Source organism: Carettochelys insculpta, chromosome 1 (assembly GCF_033958435.1).
Source record: "Carettochelys insculpta isolate YL-2023 chromosome 1, ASM3395843v1, whole genome shotgun sequence".
Classification (NCBI taxonomy): domain Eukaryota; kingdom Metazoa; phylum Chordata; order Testudines; family Carettochelyidae; genus Carettochelys; species Carettochelys insculpta.
Window position 1 is genome coordinate 210,030,388 of NC_134137.1, and position 15,623 is coordinate 210,046,010.

Below are 15,623 nucleotides of genomic sequence, written 5' to 3' on the forward strand. Positions count from 1 at the left end.
TTGCAGAAATCTGTAAGTCTATGATTTGGGGTCACGCATGAGAAAACAAGCCCATATTGCACAGTAAAACAAGACTCTGGAATAAAATAATTCAGAAATGAATATAATTGAATGCAGAATACAATGACAGGTTCAAGAAGTTTCCAGCAGTAGGGATCTATATTTTATGTAGCTCTGCAGAAAAGTCCCGCTCAGGCTTCCTGTCCAATCTAGTTAGGAACATTCTTTACTGTATTGTCCAGACACCTCACAATTTGTAATGCATTTATTTCCCAGCACCTCTATGGGGTAGTGAAGTGCTGTTATCACTATTTAACAGTCAGGGAACAGAAGCTCAGATAAACCACATGACTTCCCTACAGACATGCAGAAAATCTGTGATGGAGCTGGTTCTCCTGAGCCCTTGTCTTGAGCTCCAATCACTAACAACCTTCATGTCTCATGAATCCCTCAAAACTGGGTGGGTTTAGTCCCTTTTGCTGTCCCGTCTTTGCTTTAAAATAAAGAAAGTAAAGAGCAGTGCTTGAAGCACTCCCCAGAACACAGATTTAATCTGTGTTCCAAAGCCAGGTCTACAGTCTTGCTCCTTCAGACTCAACAAGCAAAATGTAATGCCCTTCACTCTCATCGACTAAAATGTTTTGTGTTTGAATTTTTATTTTTTTCTGTATTCTCAGTGTAGTGGCACTAGAGAGCCATTCATAAATGCATGGTCTTAACACTTTTCTGTGGAAGAGAAATAACACTGTCTTCCTCTCACAGATGCCCAAGATCACACTGAGCCTGTGGTTGAGTTGAGGATTAAAACCAACTCTCCTGATATCTCAGGACCTTAACTAATAAAACTACTGCTTCAACACACTTATTTGTATCATATGTATTTTTTTCAAGCATACAGTTTGGCTATGGCTATGGCTCTCGGGTTACACAACAAAATTAAATAGTAACAGAAGAGCTGTAATCCCGTGACTCTCAAACTTCATTGCACAGTGGCATCTTTCTGATAAATAAAATTACTACATGTCCCCAGGAAGAAGAAACAAAGCCTGAGACTGCACCCCTGAGCCCCACTATCTGGGGCAACATGGGTCCAAAGATGAAGCCCAAAGACTTCAGATCCCAGCAGTACAGAGGGTGGGAAGGTCAGGGGGCTATAATCTGAACCCCACTTCCTGTGGTTTAAACCCTCATGCTTTGGCCCAGGACCCCTGCAAGTCTGAGATCAGCCCTGGTGACCATATTAAAATGAAGTTGCGACTCACTCCGAAGCCCCAATGTACATCTTGAGAACTGTTGTGCGTAATCTAAAGGTACAAAACACACACATGCACCCATATGCATTTGAACACCAAAATGTCTGCCTACTGAAACCCTCCTGCTCATCTCAGTTGCTGAGAGATAGCCTGAGTAAACAATAAGCTTTGCAACATGACACTGGGGTCTGGCAGTAGAAGGGGAAAGTGATTTGAGAAGCAAAAGGCCTTATACTGAGACTGCCCAGTCTTCAGAAGTACATTTCTAAGGGCTCTCTCCTTACATGTCCCAGCTGCTCTCAACTGTCAGGGTATAATTACCTTTATGCTACCTGGGACCAAAACTACAAAGGACTTCTAAAGATCAAACCCAACCTCTGAACAACATCTGGAAATGACTGTGTACTCACTGCAGTCCCTAGAATACAGATCTAATGTGCTGCCAACGGGAAACGCAGATGAGTATGTTGACAGCATAATTCTGCTGTAAGTAATTTTTTTAAGAGCTCTTCAAGGGTAGGCATCTGGCAGTTATGCAGCCAGGAGATGGCATAGGACCAGATAACTGGTGAGGATTGATTTGATAGGGAAGGTTGCAACTTCCTAGCCATGCAAAGATGGAAAAGAAAACACTATTCTGCTTTCTAAAACAGCACTTTATCCTACCCTGTAAATCTCTGCAAACACACAGGGCAAACTTCCTCAATTGAGGGGTCAGCTATCACTTCTCGTAATTCCGCCAGGTGTTTCCCAACCCACCTGTATCACCAGGAAAGCCAAATGACTGTGCCATCTGACTTGGGAGAAACAGACACAGAACAAAGTGTTGTCAGAGCACTATTTGCACTACAACCCAGATTATCTCACACTGGCCCCCTGCTGGTTTAATCTACGCAGGCTGCGGCTACACTAGCCTCTGCCTTTCAAAAGGGGGATGCTAATGAGCCACTTTGGCAGATGCTAATGAGGCACTGACATGACTATGTAGTGCCTCATTAGCATAATGGTGGCTCTGTACTTTTCAAAAGTGCCGCTTTGGAAATGCACACTGCTCGTGTAGACAGGGGCCTTTTGAAAGGTCCTGCAGACTTCAAAATCCCCTTCTTCCCAAAACCAAATGGGAAGAAGGGGCTTTTGATGTCCAGGGGTCCTTTCAAAAGGCCCCTGTCTACAGGAGTTACTTCTGAGAGACATACAGCTCCTCTGCCCCCCTATTAAAATACTCAGTAGGTTTATAAAAGTCCTAGCCTATCAGAAGCATAAAAAAATCTACCTAACTTAAACCCATAGTATACAGCACCCCATTTTTCATCCACTAACATGAACAGTCATGATAAGCCAGGTCATAACCAGATGTGGGATATTTCACTGCATGTTGTACGGAAGATGCTACTCTCTCAGCACAGAGTGGCTGTGGCCACACTAGGAATTAATATTGAAAGGTGGGGACATTTCAAAATGTGCAGCAGAATGACTACACACAAAGTGCTCCTTTCGAAATTAATTTTGAAATAACAGGGCGGACATTTCAAAAGCCTTGTTCCATTCCCGTATTGGGAACGGCACCTCATTTTGAAGTTAATATAGAAAAGAAATGTGTGTAGTTGCTCCCCTGACCACTATTTTGAAATAAGTCCTCCACAGTGGGCTGTTTGGAGCTGCAGCTGGACAGCTGCGAGTACAGCCGTCAGTCTGGCCATGACCTGCAGGACAGCCTCATCCTGGAGCTGCTGCAGATCCATGCTGTGGTGTGATGTAGCAGCTGAGCAGGGCTCTGCTGCTGCTGGGCTGAGGGACACGTGCGGCACACAGCCTGAGACCTCAGCACTTGCACAGGGAGGGTGTTTGGGAGGGGTCCCTGAAAAGGCCAGCTGGCCCGTGCTCCAGGAAGGGCTTGTTGGCAATTTAACCCTTCCTGTGCCATTTCCTGCCCCTTTATTTTGAAAGGAAGATCTGCGCTGTGTAGTTGCTCCCTTTTGAAAGGATGGGGATACCTTCTGACGTTGCAGATCTCAATGTCGATCCGCTTTTTGTATATAGTCGCTCCATTTCGAAAAGTGGCATTTTGAAACTGTTAATCAGGTTTTCCCCTTTTGAAATTCAGTGCTAGTGTGGCTACAGCCTATATGTTGTAAAATTATGGCAATAATTTCAAGTCAAAAGCAACATCACATTCACCAACTTTCAATGCAGAACTACAAATTCATTAAGCTGTATGGGTCTGTACCATTATTTTAAAATGGGGCCCCCTTTCTTTCCTTGATATGAATTAGTGGCTGTGAGAAGTCCTGGGACTGATTCTCTAGTAAAGAATCCTCTATTTAGCTAAACAACAAAAACGCGTACACTTGGTTCGTCGATTTTCAAAAGGCATTTGATAGTATAGATCAGAAAGTGACTTGGACGGTGTTGGAGTCATACAGAGTGGATAGCAGACTGATACGGTTGTTGAAAGATATCAATGATAATGCGGAGGCAGTAGTGATAACATGTGGGGAGTTGGGAAGTTGGTTTAAACAAGTAGAGGTACAAGAGAAGGAGATCCAATATTGCCAAGTATCTTCATTGCGCATCTGGAGAAAGCAATGACAAGATCGAGGAAGAGGTAGAAGGGATACCTGTGCACAGGAAAAGAATTAACAACTTGAGGTTTGCGGATGATATAGTTATCATTGAGGAAGATGAGGAGAAGCTAGCGAAAACAGTGCAGGTGTTAAACGAAGAAGGGAAGCGGTACGGACTGATTATGAACATTGATAAAAACAATGGTATCTGGAGATAAGGAAATAAGAAGGAAGATCAGTGTGGATGGTATTGAACTAGAAAACGTAGAGAAGTTCACATATCTGGGGAGCAACTTAACATATGATTTAGACTGTAAGAAGGAAATAGCGACTAGAACAGCGAAAGCAAGAGCGAGTTTGAAGGTGATGGATAAGAGCTGGAAAAGCAAAGCAATTAGCTTAAGAATGAAGCTGGGCGTCTTGAAAACGTGTATTCAGCAGCATGTTGTACGGATGTGAGACATGGGTGATAATGAAAGATTCGAAAAGAAGAATATTGGCATTCGAAAGGAGTTGTTATAGAAAGATTCTGAGAATAGGATGGATGCAGAAGGTTACCAATGAGGAATTATATAGGAAGATACACACAAAAGAGAACCTGCTACAGAAGGTTATAAAATGGAAGCTACAACTATTTGGATATATTTGCAGAATTAGCAATGAATGAAAAATCAAGACCCTGGTATTCAGCATAATGGATGGTTCGAATAAGAGAGGCAGACCCCATGGAGAATGGACAGATGATGTGGAAGATTGGCGCGGAACTAGTCTACAGAAACTAAGCCACTCTGCACTGGATAGGGAAAGATGGAAGGAAATAGTGAGAGAGGCATCAGACACCAACGGGCGCTGAGCCCATGGTTATTGATGATGATGATGATGATGATGATGGTGCAAATGTTCCTTCTATTTTCCTTCTGTTTGCTTACGAGCCTGAAGCAGAACTGAAAAGGACTCAGGGTAAAGTTTTCAGAAGAGATCAGATAACTTGACTGTCAATGAGACTTCGGTCCCTAGATCACTTTCTGAAATGGCATCTAGATGTTTCTAAAGTGTTACCCACACTTTGTAGATATGTGTAGATAGGTCTTATTTACATACCTCTGCTGAGACAATCAACAAGAATGGTAGCAACAGATAAAAGTAAATGGTGACTCTTGTAACTAATGGAACTCAAATCTTCCAGAGGGCAACTGCCAATTTATTTCACCTAGCACAGACATCACTGTGGTAACTTGTGGTCCTTATTGATCTGAACTGGATTTGCAGTGGCATCACAGAGCTTTGAAACACCTTTGTCAAAATTTTGTGACAACCAGCAATCCAACTGCCTCCTTTTCACTCAGATTTCTAAGAATTTACAGAAACAGTATATAAATTCTGGACTATAGTAGCAGGAAAGTCAAGTAAGGACCTAAAAAAAGTCTCAGAGTTAAATCTCAAAATTCTGATGTCTTAATTGTGAAGAAAGTGACCTCCCCAACTCTGGAACACACTTTTTAATGTTATTTTAAGTTAGACATATGTTACACAGTCTCCCATTTCTCCTATGGATAAAATTAGATGTGGCCTAGGCTGCATTAGGAGATTCTAATTATGCTGGCAACTTCCTGCAATAGTTTGTGTATGTGCCGTAAGTGGCAGATGGAGTTTATTAAATGCACATGATCATGCTTTGCAAAATGGTTTCTTCACATATGATTTCTTTATCTCAGCATAAATAATCAGATAGACATTGAAAAGATGGAGGTTGAGCAGAAAACAAGACTTGAACATGGCCATCGCAATATCAGATTTCTGCATTGGCCAGAAATTCCAGTATCACATAAACCTCTTTGCCATATTTCCTACCCAGAAAACCCACAACTCGCACATTTCAGCTCATATGCTTCATAGTCATTAAACATTTTGCTATACTGTTTTCTGCACAGCAACTTTTTGTTTCAAGGAACAAGGGGTCACATGTCTTAATGTGATCTGCCTTGGTCAGTAGCAGCAGGCTCCAAAATAATGAAAAAAAGGCGAAAGGAAAATATTACCCTAGCCCTTTAAGGCTTTAGCATGTTCCTAACTGAAAAGGACCACGGTTTCCTCAGAGCTAGATCTGTGCCGTGGGTACTTTGACATGCCATGCTCCATCTTTACCACAAACAAATGAAGAAACAGCAGAGAATCTTACTCGTGCCTCTTCAGGCAGAGTGCATTCAAAAAGGCAGACAAGAATCACTCTACTCCTTGGAGCCTCCTGTCTCTGGCAGCCTTCCATAGCTGGTCTGATTCTGCAGTTCAACAGCCATACTTGAAAGTGATGCCTCAGAACGGTCATCACTGAGGGACTTGATTCACACAAATCCTAGCATATTGGCTAAATGAGCTTGATTTCATATGCCTTCCCTAACCCCAGCACTAGCTGACGCTCATGAATGGAGCTGGTCAGAAAAACAGCTGTTTAAAAACTGAACAGTTAGGAAAAAATTGTACAGAACTTTTTAAAACAGTTTGCTACTGTTTTGGCTATTCTTTTTTTTTTTTTGTTTCTTCTTTCCATTCCTTTTGGTGGCATAGTTTCACCTTCCCCCTTGGTTTTTCTGATGTCCTTGTTCTGCCATCACTTTTGAAAACTGATTTTTTTTTCCTTTGAATATTTTTGGCTTTTAAACACTGAAAATTCCCTTTGGGTAAGTAAGAGGCAAGAAAAGTAGGTCCTTTTCACCCTTGTAGGATGCAAACTGCAAACTTCTTTTTTTCATTTTTGACCAGTTCTAGTAAGCAGCTACCAGTTTATCCCTGACAATTTCTATGATGGAAAACTATGGACAGAATCCTTTGGATTGGAGTCTCCCCTCACTACGGCTACGTCTACACGTGCACGCTACATCGAAATAGCTTATTTCGATGTAGCGACATCGAAATAAGCTATTGCGATGAATAGCGTCTACATGTCCTCCAGGGCTGGCAACGTTGACATTCAGCGTAGACATTGGGCAGCACCACATCAAAATAGGCGCTGCGAGGGAACGTCTGCACGCCAAAGTAGCACACATCGAAATAAGGGTGCCAGGAACAGCTGCAGACAGGGTCACAGGGCGGACTCAACAGCAAGCCGCTCCCTTAAAGGGCCCCTCCCAGACACACTTGCACTAAACAGCACAAGATCCACAGAGCCAACAACTAGTTGCAGACCCTGTGCATGCAGCATGGATCCCCAGCTGCAGCAGCAGCAGCCAGAAGCCCTGGGCTAAGGGCTGCTGCACATGGTGACCATAGAGCCCCGCAGGGGCTGGAGAGAGAGCGTCTCTCAACCCCTCAGCTGATGGCCGCCATGGAGGACCCCGCTATTTCGATGTTGCGGGACGCGGATCGTCTACACGTTCCCTACTTCGACGTTGAACGTCGAAGTGGGGCGCTATTCCCATCCCCTCATGGGGTTAGCGACTTCGACGTCTTGCCACCTAATGTTGAAGTTAACTTCGAAATAGCGCCCAACACGTGTAGCCGTGACGGATGCTATTTCGAAGTTGGTGCCGCTACTTCAAAGTAGCGTGCACGTGTAGACACGGCTTAACACTGCTTTTACATACTATTGAAGCTTAATTTTTTCAACAGATATACTTCTGTTTTTATCTATTGTAAGTATGAATAGAATGAAGCCATTCATGTTCATTTAACTGCCTCCAAAGCTGTTCCGTTGAAGTCTCATTTTCTAGCATATTACAAACATGCTATTTCTCTGATGACCTAACTCTGTTAAGGTAAAAATAACATTTAAGTTTGCTATACAATTATCCGCTTTAAAGGACAATTTAAATTCAAAATGGAATTTGTACTACATGATGGGGTCAAATTTAGCTATGACAGATCAGGAAAGGGATCTTGGAGTTATAGTGGATAGTTCTCTGAAGACATCCACGCAGTGTGCAGCAGCAGTTAGTAAGGCAAATAGGATGTTAGGAATTATTAAAAAAGGGATCGATAATAAGACAAAAGATATCATACTTCCCCTATATAAAACTATGGTACGCCCACATCTTGAGTACTGCGTGCAGATGTGGTCTCCTCACCTCAAAAAAGATATATTGGCATTAGAAAAGGTTCAGAAAAGGGCGACTAAGATGATTAGGGGCTTGGAACGGGTCCCATATGGGGAGAGGCTAGAGAGACTGGGACTTTTCAGTTTGGAAAAGAGGCAATTGAGGGGCGATAGGATAGAGGTATATAAAATCATGAATGGTGTGGAGAAAGTGAATATAGAAAAATTATTTACCTTTTCCCATAATACAAGAACTAGGGGACACCAAATGAAATTGATGGGTAGTAGGTTCAAAACTAATAAAAGGAAATTTTTCTTCACACAGCGCACAGTCAACCTGTGGAACTCCTTGCCCGAGGAGGCTGTGAAGGCCAGGACTCTATTAGGGTTTAAAAAAGAGCTTGATAAATTTTTGCAGGTTAGGTCCATAAATGGCTATTAGCCAGGGATAAAGTATGGTGCCCTAGCCTTCAGAACAAGGGCAGGAGATGGATGGCAGGAGATAAATCACTTGATCATTGTCTTCTGTTCTCCTTCTCTGGGGCACCTGGCATTGGCCACCGTCGGCAGATGGGATGCTGGGCTGGATGGACCTTTGGTCTGACCCAGTATGGCCATTCTTATGTTCTTATGTTCTTATGTTGTATTTGTAGAAGATTTTCAGTTGTCTGCTTTTCATTATTCACATATTTTAGGAGTCAATTGTTTTAAATCATTTTGTGCCCAAATTTTGTTGTGTAAAAACAATCAAATAGAAAACAGGTAGTAATAGTTCATAACCTGAAGGGTCTTCTTGGTGGTCACTTGATAATGAGTATGGTGTCTTCATATCACCCTCCTATTTGTGAGTCCATTGATGACTGATCAGCCCAATTCTGGAGCTGCAGATCTTATCACAGAAGGGGAAGGTGTTAGTAGCTGTTGGAGGGTTGTTGGGCAGTTTTTGAAGATCTTTTCTGCCTCTCCTTGTCTGCATTGCAGTAGGACCTCCAATTGTGCCACCCTGTCATGGATTACCGTTCTCCACTGGGAATGGTCTTGGGCTAGGTTCTCCCAAGTGTGGACACCAACGCTGAACTTTTTCATGTGTGCCTTCAGCATGTCCTTATACCACTTTTGCTGGCCCCCCAATGCTCCTCTCTCCTTCCAATTTGAAAAACAGAATCTGTTTTGGGAGGTGTTGATCCAACAAAGTTATTGATGAATGATAATGGCTTCAATGATGGTCATATTTGACTCTTCCAGGATGCGAGTGTTTATGTGCCTGTCCTCCCAAGAGATATTTAAGGTTCTCCTGTGGGAACATTGATGATATCCGTCAAGTGCCCTCAAATGACACCTGTATGTTGTCCAGGTTTCACATGTATATAGTAGCATTGGAACAACCACTGCAGGGTATACAAGGAGCTTTATCTTGGGATAGATGTCCCAGTTCTCGAAAACCCTTTGCCTCAGGCAGGTGAAAGCAGAGTTTGCATGGCTCAGACGATGCTGGATTTCCACACCAATGTCAACTTTAGTGGAAAAATGACTTCCAAGGTATGGGAAGTGGTCCACAGTTTCCAGCAGTCCTCCATTGACTTCAATAGAAAGTGCATGAGATTGTCCTGTTGGTGAAGGCTGGTGGACCACTTTGGTCTTTTGGATGTTCGGTGTGAGGCCAAGAGTCTCATAAACGTCAGCCAAGGCACTTAACATATATTGTGCCCAAATTTTCTTGGGTAAAAAATCAAATTAAAACACAGGTAGTAATAGCCCATAAACTGAAGAGTAGAGTTGAGCAAACAACTGGGTTATTTCTTTTGTTGTTGTTGTGGGTTTTTTACGAGTTTGGTTTGATGTGGTTTGTTGGCTGAGTTACAGTAAAAATAATTTTAATACACATTTCCAGTGAACACGAAATGGAAATTGCATTTTTTTGCGGCCAAAATGAAAAAAAAAATACAAAAATACAATTTTGGGTTGAACAAAACTTTTCATTTAACCCAAAATAACTGTTTTCTTTCTTTTCTGGGTATATACATTTTTATTTGTTTTAAAATAATTTTTTTCAATGAAACATTTCAAAATGAAATGCAGAAAAATTTCATTTTGACATTTACAGAATAAAATTTTCAATTTGTATCTGTGTGAAATTATTCAGTAAAATTAATTTGAATTTGTAAAGAGATTTGATCAATCCAAAACTATATTTCTTGTTGGTGGAAAAACAATTTGTCTGAAAAATTTGCCCAGGTTTGCTGAATAAAGTGCAGTAAAACCAAGACAAACAGCAGTCAAAAGGAAATCCTGTTTCCCCCTTTTTGTAGATTGGGAGCTGAGGCACTGACAGAGAAAGTCATGCAAGAAATCTACAGAGCTAGAAATTGAACCCAGACAACCTGGGAGACAGTCCAGCACCTTAACCACGAAACAATCTCATCTCTTTATCCTTGCCAGGATGTGATTGAATTGAATCTAATTTGCAACTAGAGGCCTTGTTGATACTGGCAGCGGTGTGTAGGGTATGCATACCTACCCGCTGTCATGGAAAGCAGGCTGCTTCTGCTCTGTGGTGTTTGCTGTAGTGAAAGGCTCTGGGCAAGGAGGGAGACGGGGGAAAAGCTTTGGAAGCTTCCACTGCTGTACTATCATCTGCTGCCTCTCCTCTGCCACAGCTTTTCAGCCATGTGGTGGAGAAAGGTTCCAGGAGTTGAGAGGCAGCAGGACTCTACACTGCTAAAATAACAGTCTAACAGGCATTGCTTGAATGGGGGGAGAAAGCCATAAAAGATACAGACCCTAAGGCCCCGGAATGTCTTTACTCACCTAAACAGTACCAGATAGTTTATACCCACACAAGGGGTTTAGGCAATGCGTGTCATCTACATACCACCATAAATGAGCATGCAGTATAGACCTCCCTATGCAATGACTTCCCACCACTTGTAAACGAACAGCTATAATTTTATACTTGCTTCTTCCCTGACACACGTGTTTTTCCACACTCTACTCGACAGGTCCACGTGCCCCAGTTCAGTAATCTTAAAATCACATGCAGTATCAGGCTGCACTTTCAACAGCCCGGTTTTATATCTACATTTAAGAAAGGCAAAAACATATGAACTCACTCGAGTTGTGTAAGCAGCTTCTGGGTCATCCTCCAATACACGAGAGAGGCCAAAATCTGAGACTTTGCACACCAGATTACTATTGATGAGAATATTGCGTGCCGCTAGGTCGCGATGGACATAACCCATATCTGACAAGTACTTCATGCCAGATGCTATCCCTCGAAGCATGCCCACTAGCTGGATGACTGTGAACTGAGCATCATGTTTCTGAAAAACACAAGGAATGCATGATTAATAGACTGAGTGTACGTGTTTGCCATGCACAGATTTTTCATTAAAGTTGCTGGGAGTTCTGCACATGGAGGGCTTGGAAGACAGAGATCCAAGACAAAAGCCCACTATGAAAATGTTGTGGCTACAGAAAACTAATCTCTGAATCAAGTGGAGGCAAACACAGGACGGGTTTTAATTTCAGATGAAATTCAGCATTACTCCCAACTGAACTTGCCCATTTTTAAGATAGGTGCAAATTTCAGATAAATCCACACTGTATGCATCCATGGAGGCTGGGATTTTAAAAGAGAGTTATTTACTAAACTCCCTCTGATCTATCTGTCAGATGCCTTGGAAATCCCCTGACTTAGCTGGTGCAATAATGTTAGTTCTATGGATAGAAAAGCAATTTTAAAAAATGCAACTGTTTATCTGACTCAGGCTGCACCTACACTTCATGAGATAAATTTGAACTTATTTATATCGATTTTCTAATTCTGGAATGTATAAGTTTGATTTTGAACATCCTCACTTCACTCCGTGCTCCTCACAAAATCGAGTCATTGCTGCCACACACACATTGGCTAACACCAACTGTTGCAGTAGTGCATTGCGGAAAGCTATCCCACAGTTCCCTCATCCCCGTAGCATTCTTGGTATGCTCGCTGGTCTTGACACTGTGTCCCCCCATTGCATTTTCATTGTTCCCCTCCCAATCCCTGAAAATATGTTGATCCCCTGGAAACAATGCAGAAGACACACAAAATTAGAAGAAAGAATTTTTGGTTTCCCCACACCTTACATTGCCAACATGGATGCAGCAACTGTATTCTCAACTGGACATACACTGATGATTGCAAGCATGTGATTCCTGAAAATAATGCAGGAGCCTGGAATGCTTCTTAATTTGAGAGGCATGTAGGACGAAAGAATTTTTGGTTTCCCCATTCATTATGTTATTAGTGGAAAGGATATTTGGCTTTCCAGTGCACTATAAAGCTTCTGTGCAACGACTGTTTTCTTAACGGGCCATCCACTGAGTATCCCACCTGCCATCATTGCAGAAATGTGATCCCTGAAAATAACGGATGGGCCCAGAATGGTTCTTACATTGAGAAGAATGTAGGAAGAAAGGATTTTTGGTTTTCCCCTACACTATATTGGTGTTGGGGAGAGTCTTAATGCAGGGTCCCGGACTGTGCAGGAAAAAAATAATTTTTGGTTTTCCCCTGGTGGCAGCAAGCCCAGGTATGGGCCAAGTGGGTGGGGGTGTCACTGGCCCTCCCCCAGCAGCAGCAAGCCCTTTAGCCACCAGGGGAGACTTTTCCCTCGCAGCAGCAACAAGTCCAGGTATGGGCCAAGGGGGGTGGTGTCAGTGGATGACCAGTTGAGCTGTTCCTTTCCCAGTGGCAGAAAGCCCAGGTATGGGCCAAGGGGGAGGGGATCAGTGAGCTGTTGAGCTGTTCCTTCCCCAGTGGCAGAAGCAAGCCCGTTAGCCACTGGGGGAGACCTTCCCATGGCAGAAGCAAAGCCCAGACTTTCTTTCATGCGTGACTGGCAGTATGGTCAGCGCCGAATGGCAGGCGCATCCTTTTATTGGGTGGGGTTGGGGACTACGCATGTGATGTGGCTGAGCACGGAAAAGACCCAGACTGTGGTGCCTGTGGGAGAGGAAGAGGGGATCGCACACAAATATAAACTGCTGAGAAGTTTCTCGGCATGTTATGCAAGCATGACCCCAGCATAGCCTTGCTGACACATGGTATGGCAGGGCATGAGCTGGCGCCAGGCAGTGCAGAAAAAAATAGCAAGTGTACAGAGAATTGTGAACTCCCTGGAAGGGCTATTTGAATGTGTAAATGCACTCACAGTGCTAATAGTATAGAAAGAAAGAAGCCATTTCTCACACTGTCATACCAACATGAGCCTACAGCCAAAGACTTCTTGTTCCCGCTCGGAAATTCACTGTCTTACTGTTACTGAAGAGCACTGGCCAGAGCATAGCAGTGAGATGGGCATTATGGGTTACATACTGAGCACCTCTGGAGGCTAATAAATTCACTTTTAAGATGTGGCGCTTCCACATTTGTATTTAATCGAACTTCTGAATTTGAGCTTGATGCTATACCGATCAGGTAACTGCAATTTTGTAATCTTGAGATTAGTGCACCTAAAATCAAGCTAATGGCCTTTACAGAGAAGACAGACATATAGTAAAATAGAGCTAACTGAATTAAATTCAATTTTATCTTGTAGTGTAGATGCAGCCTGTGACACCAGTCTAAGGCTGAAAACCAGTCCCAATTTGGCTACCAACCAGCAAAGGTTTTCAGCCCCCAAGCTCTTGTTAATGTGTTTTGCTTGTTAAAAATATTGCTTCCATAATGCATATGGCCAAACAGAAAATGTACTCTGTGATCAGCCTTCAAATGCATTAATGCCCAGCTTCTGCAGTCATATCAGTGTGTACAGCCTCCATGCCGTATGCAGGGGATTACTATATAAGTGGGACTCTTCACTCACTCAAAAGGTAAGGCCCCAGGATTCCAATTGCAAGATAGGGATGAAAGTTCTACTTTTGACCATTGTTCTCAAGGGACAATATTGGCCATGTAAACATTAGCTGAACATATGGTAGAGCTGGCACTGAAGAGTCAGAGTGAGTGAACAGGATGTGAATGCGTATTTTGCAAATTATGAAACTCACCTGAACCCTGATGACTTGATACATTAAAAATACAAATGTCACTGAGTATATTACTGAGTAAAAATCAATAAACCACACCTGAAATACAGCCCACCAATGAATTGGTTAAATTGCATTATGAAATAAGTTAGAACATGATGTAATTGGCCAGATGGATATCTGAACAGTAGGCAGGCTCCATTATTTATTTTTTATAGCACCCCAGCCCCTGCACAGGGCACACAAAGACAGGTCTCTGCTCTGAGGTGTTCACATTATGAATCAAGGACCCGTCAGGCAAATATAATGTACTCCAGGGATGGGAACAATGGCAAGTATTATTAGAAATACAATTCTACAGAGACTCTGTTTAGGCAGGAGTTTGTGTGAGTGATTCAAACTTTTTGTTTAATTTAAGTTTTGCAGACAAACTATTTTTTGTGGGGAAGGAGTTTTTGGGAGGGATTAGAATGAAGTGAAGGTAAAGTCTTGTTAAATAGTATTTGGCAGAAAGTGGAAGCATGGAGGAAGACACCAAGGCTATGTCTATGCCACTGCGGAAGATCAACCTGCTCCCGGTGAATTTTCCAGGGTATTGTATCATGCATGTGCAAAATGGTGCTTTCCGAGGTCAAAGTTGACCCCAGAATGTCTCTTGAGCAGTGGGGATTAAGGAAAGTCGACAGGAGAAATGCTCCTCTTGGCCTTCTTCCATGAAGACAGACATTAAAGTCGACCGCTGAAAGGTCGATTTTAGGTACGCAATTGGTGTAGTTAAAATTGCATATTGCCAGTCGCCTTCCATGTCTAGTATCGACATAGCCTGAGGATATGTCTTCACTACACACCCAGTGGGGATGTGAGAAATAGAACCATATGTGGTCAGCAGTGACTCTCTGTACTCCTCAAGATTGTGAGGAGTTAGGGAGGTCAATGGGAATGTTTCTCCCATCAACTTCCCTCTGTGGGGACAGCCAGGTAAGTCGATTGTAGATAAGTAAATTTGAGCTATGCAATTGTCATAGCTAGAATTGTGCATCTACAATAACTTTAATGCCTAGCGTAGATCTGGCCTCAGATGCATATGAAAAAAAAAAAGAGAGAGAAATGTAAATTATGATGGCAAGCATTGGTGGTGGAGCACATAGTATGTATAAGAACACAGGAAAAGATTGTGTTGAAGATACGGTTGCCATTGTATGATGCAGGGCCCTGAAAGCAAAGACAAGAAGCTTAAATTTGATGCTCAGTGCAAAGGGACAATAGGAAAGTGGTAAGATATTATAATATACATAAACTGATTACCATTCTGAAGTGTACGTTCAGAAAAAGTGAGATAATGGATGTCAATGTATGGCAGTAGAACTGGGCAGTATTTTGTGCAAATATGAGGCTGAAGAGGTATTTTGGGAATACAAGTAACTGTGTTTTCCTGAATAGTAACAGAGAGGAAGCCGTGCTAGTCTGTACACTATCAAAACTAAAAGCAGTCAAGTAGCACTTTAAATACAAGCAAAATAGTTTATTAGGTGAGTTTTCGTGGGACAGACCCACTTCTTCATGGTCTGAAGAAGTGGGTCTGTCCCATGCAAGCTCACCTAATAAACTATTTTGCTAGTCTTTAAAGTGCTACTTGACTGCTTTTAGTTTGGATTGTGTTTTCCTGAAATGTTTCAAGCATAGTCTAGGCAGGTCAGAGTGATTAAAGGGGTTAAGGAATTGAGCACACAGCTAATTCACCTGTGTATATAGGTAATGCCTGGC

General features: G+C 42.5%; 1 protein-coding gene across 3 annotated transcripts in view; it reads right to left on the reverse strand.

The window, feature by feature from the left end:
* The window catches only part of EPHA3 (EPH receptor A3), a 413,871-nt gene that overhangs the window by 30,883 nt on the left and 367,365 nt on the right, over positions 1-15,623 (reverse strand). For all 3 annotated transcript variants that reach the window (XM_074998622.1, XM_074998615.1, XM_074998629.1), the window contains exon 13: positions 10,958-11,167. In XM_074998622.1, the coding sequence (XP_074854723.1) occupies positions 10,958-11,167 (210 nt within the window). The remainder of the gene's footprint in view (positions 1-10,957; positions 11,168-15,623) is intronic.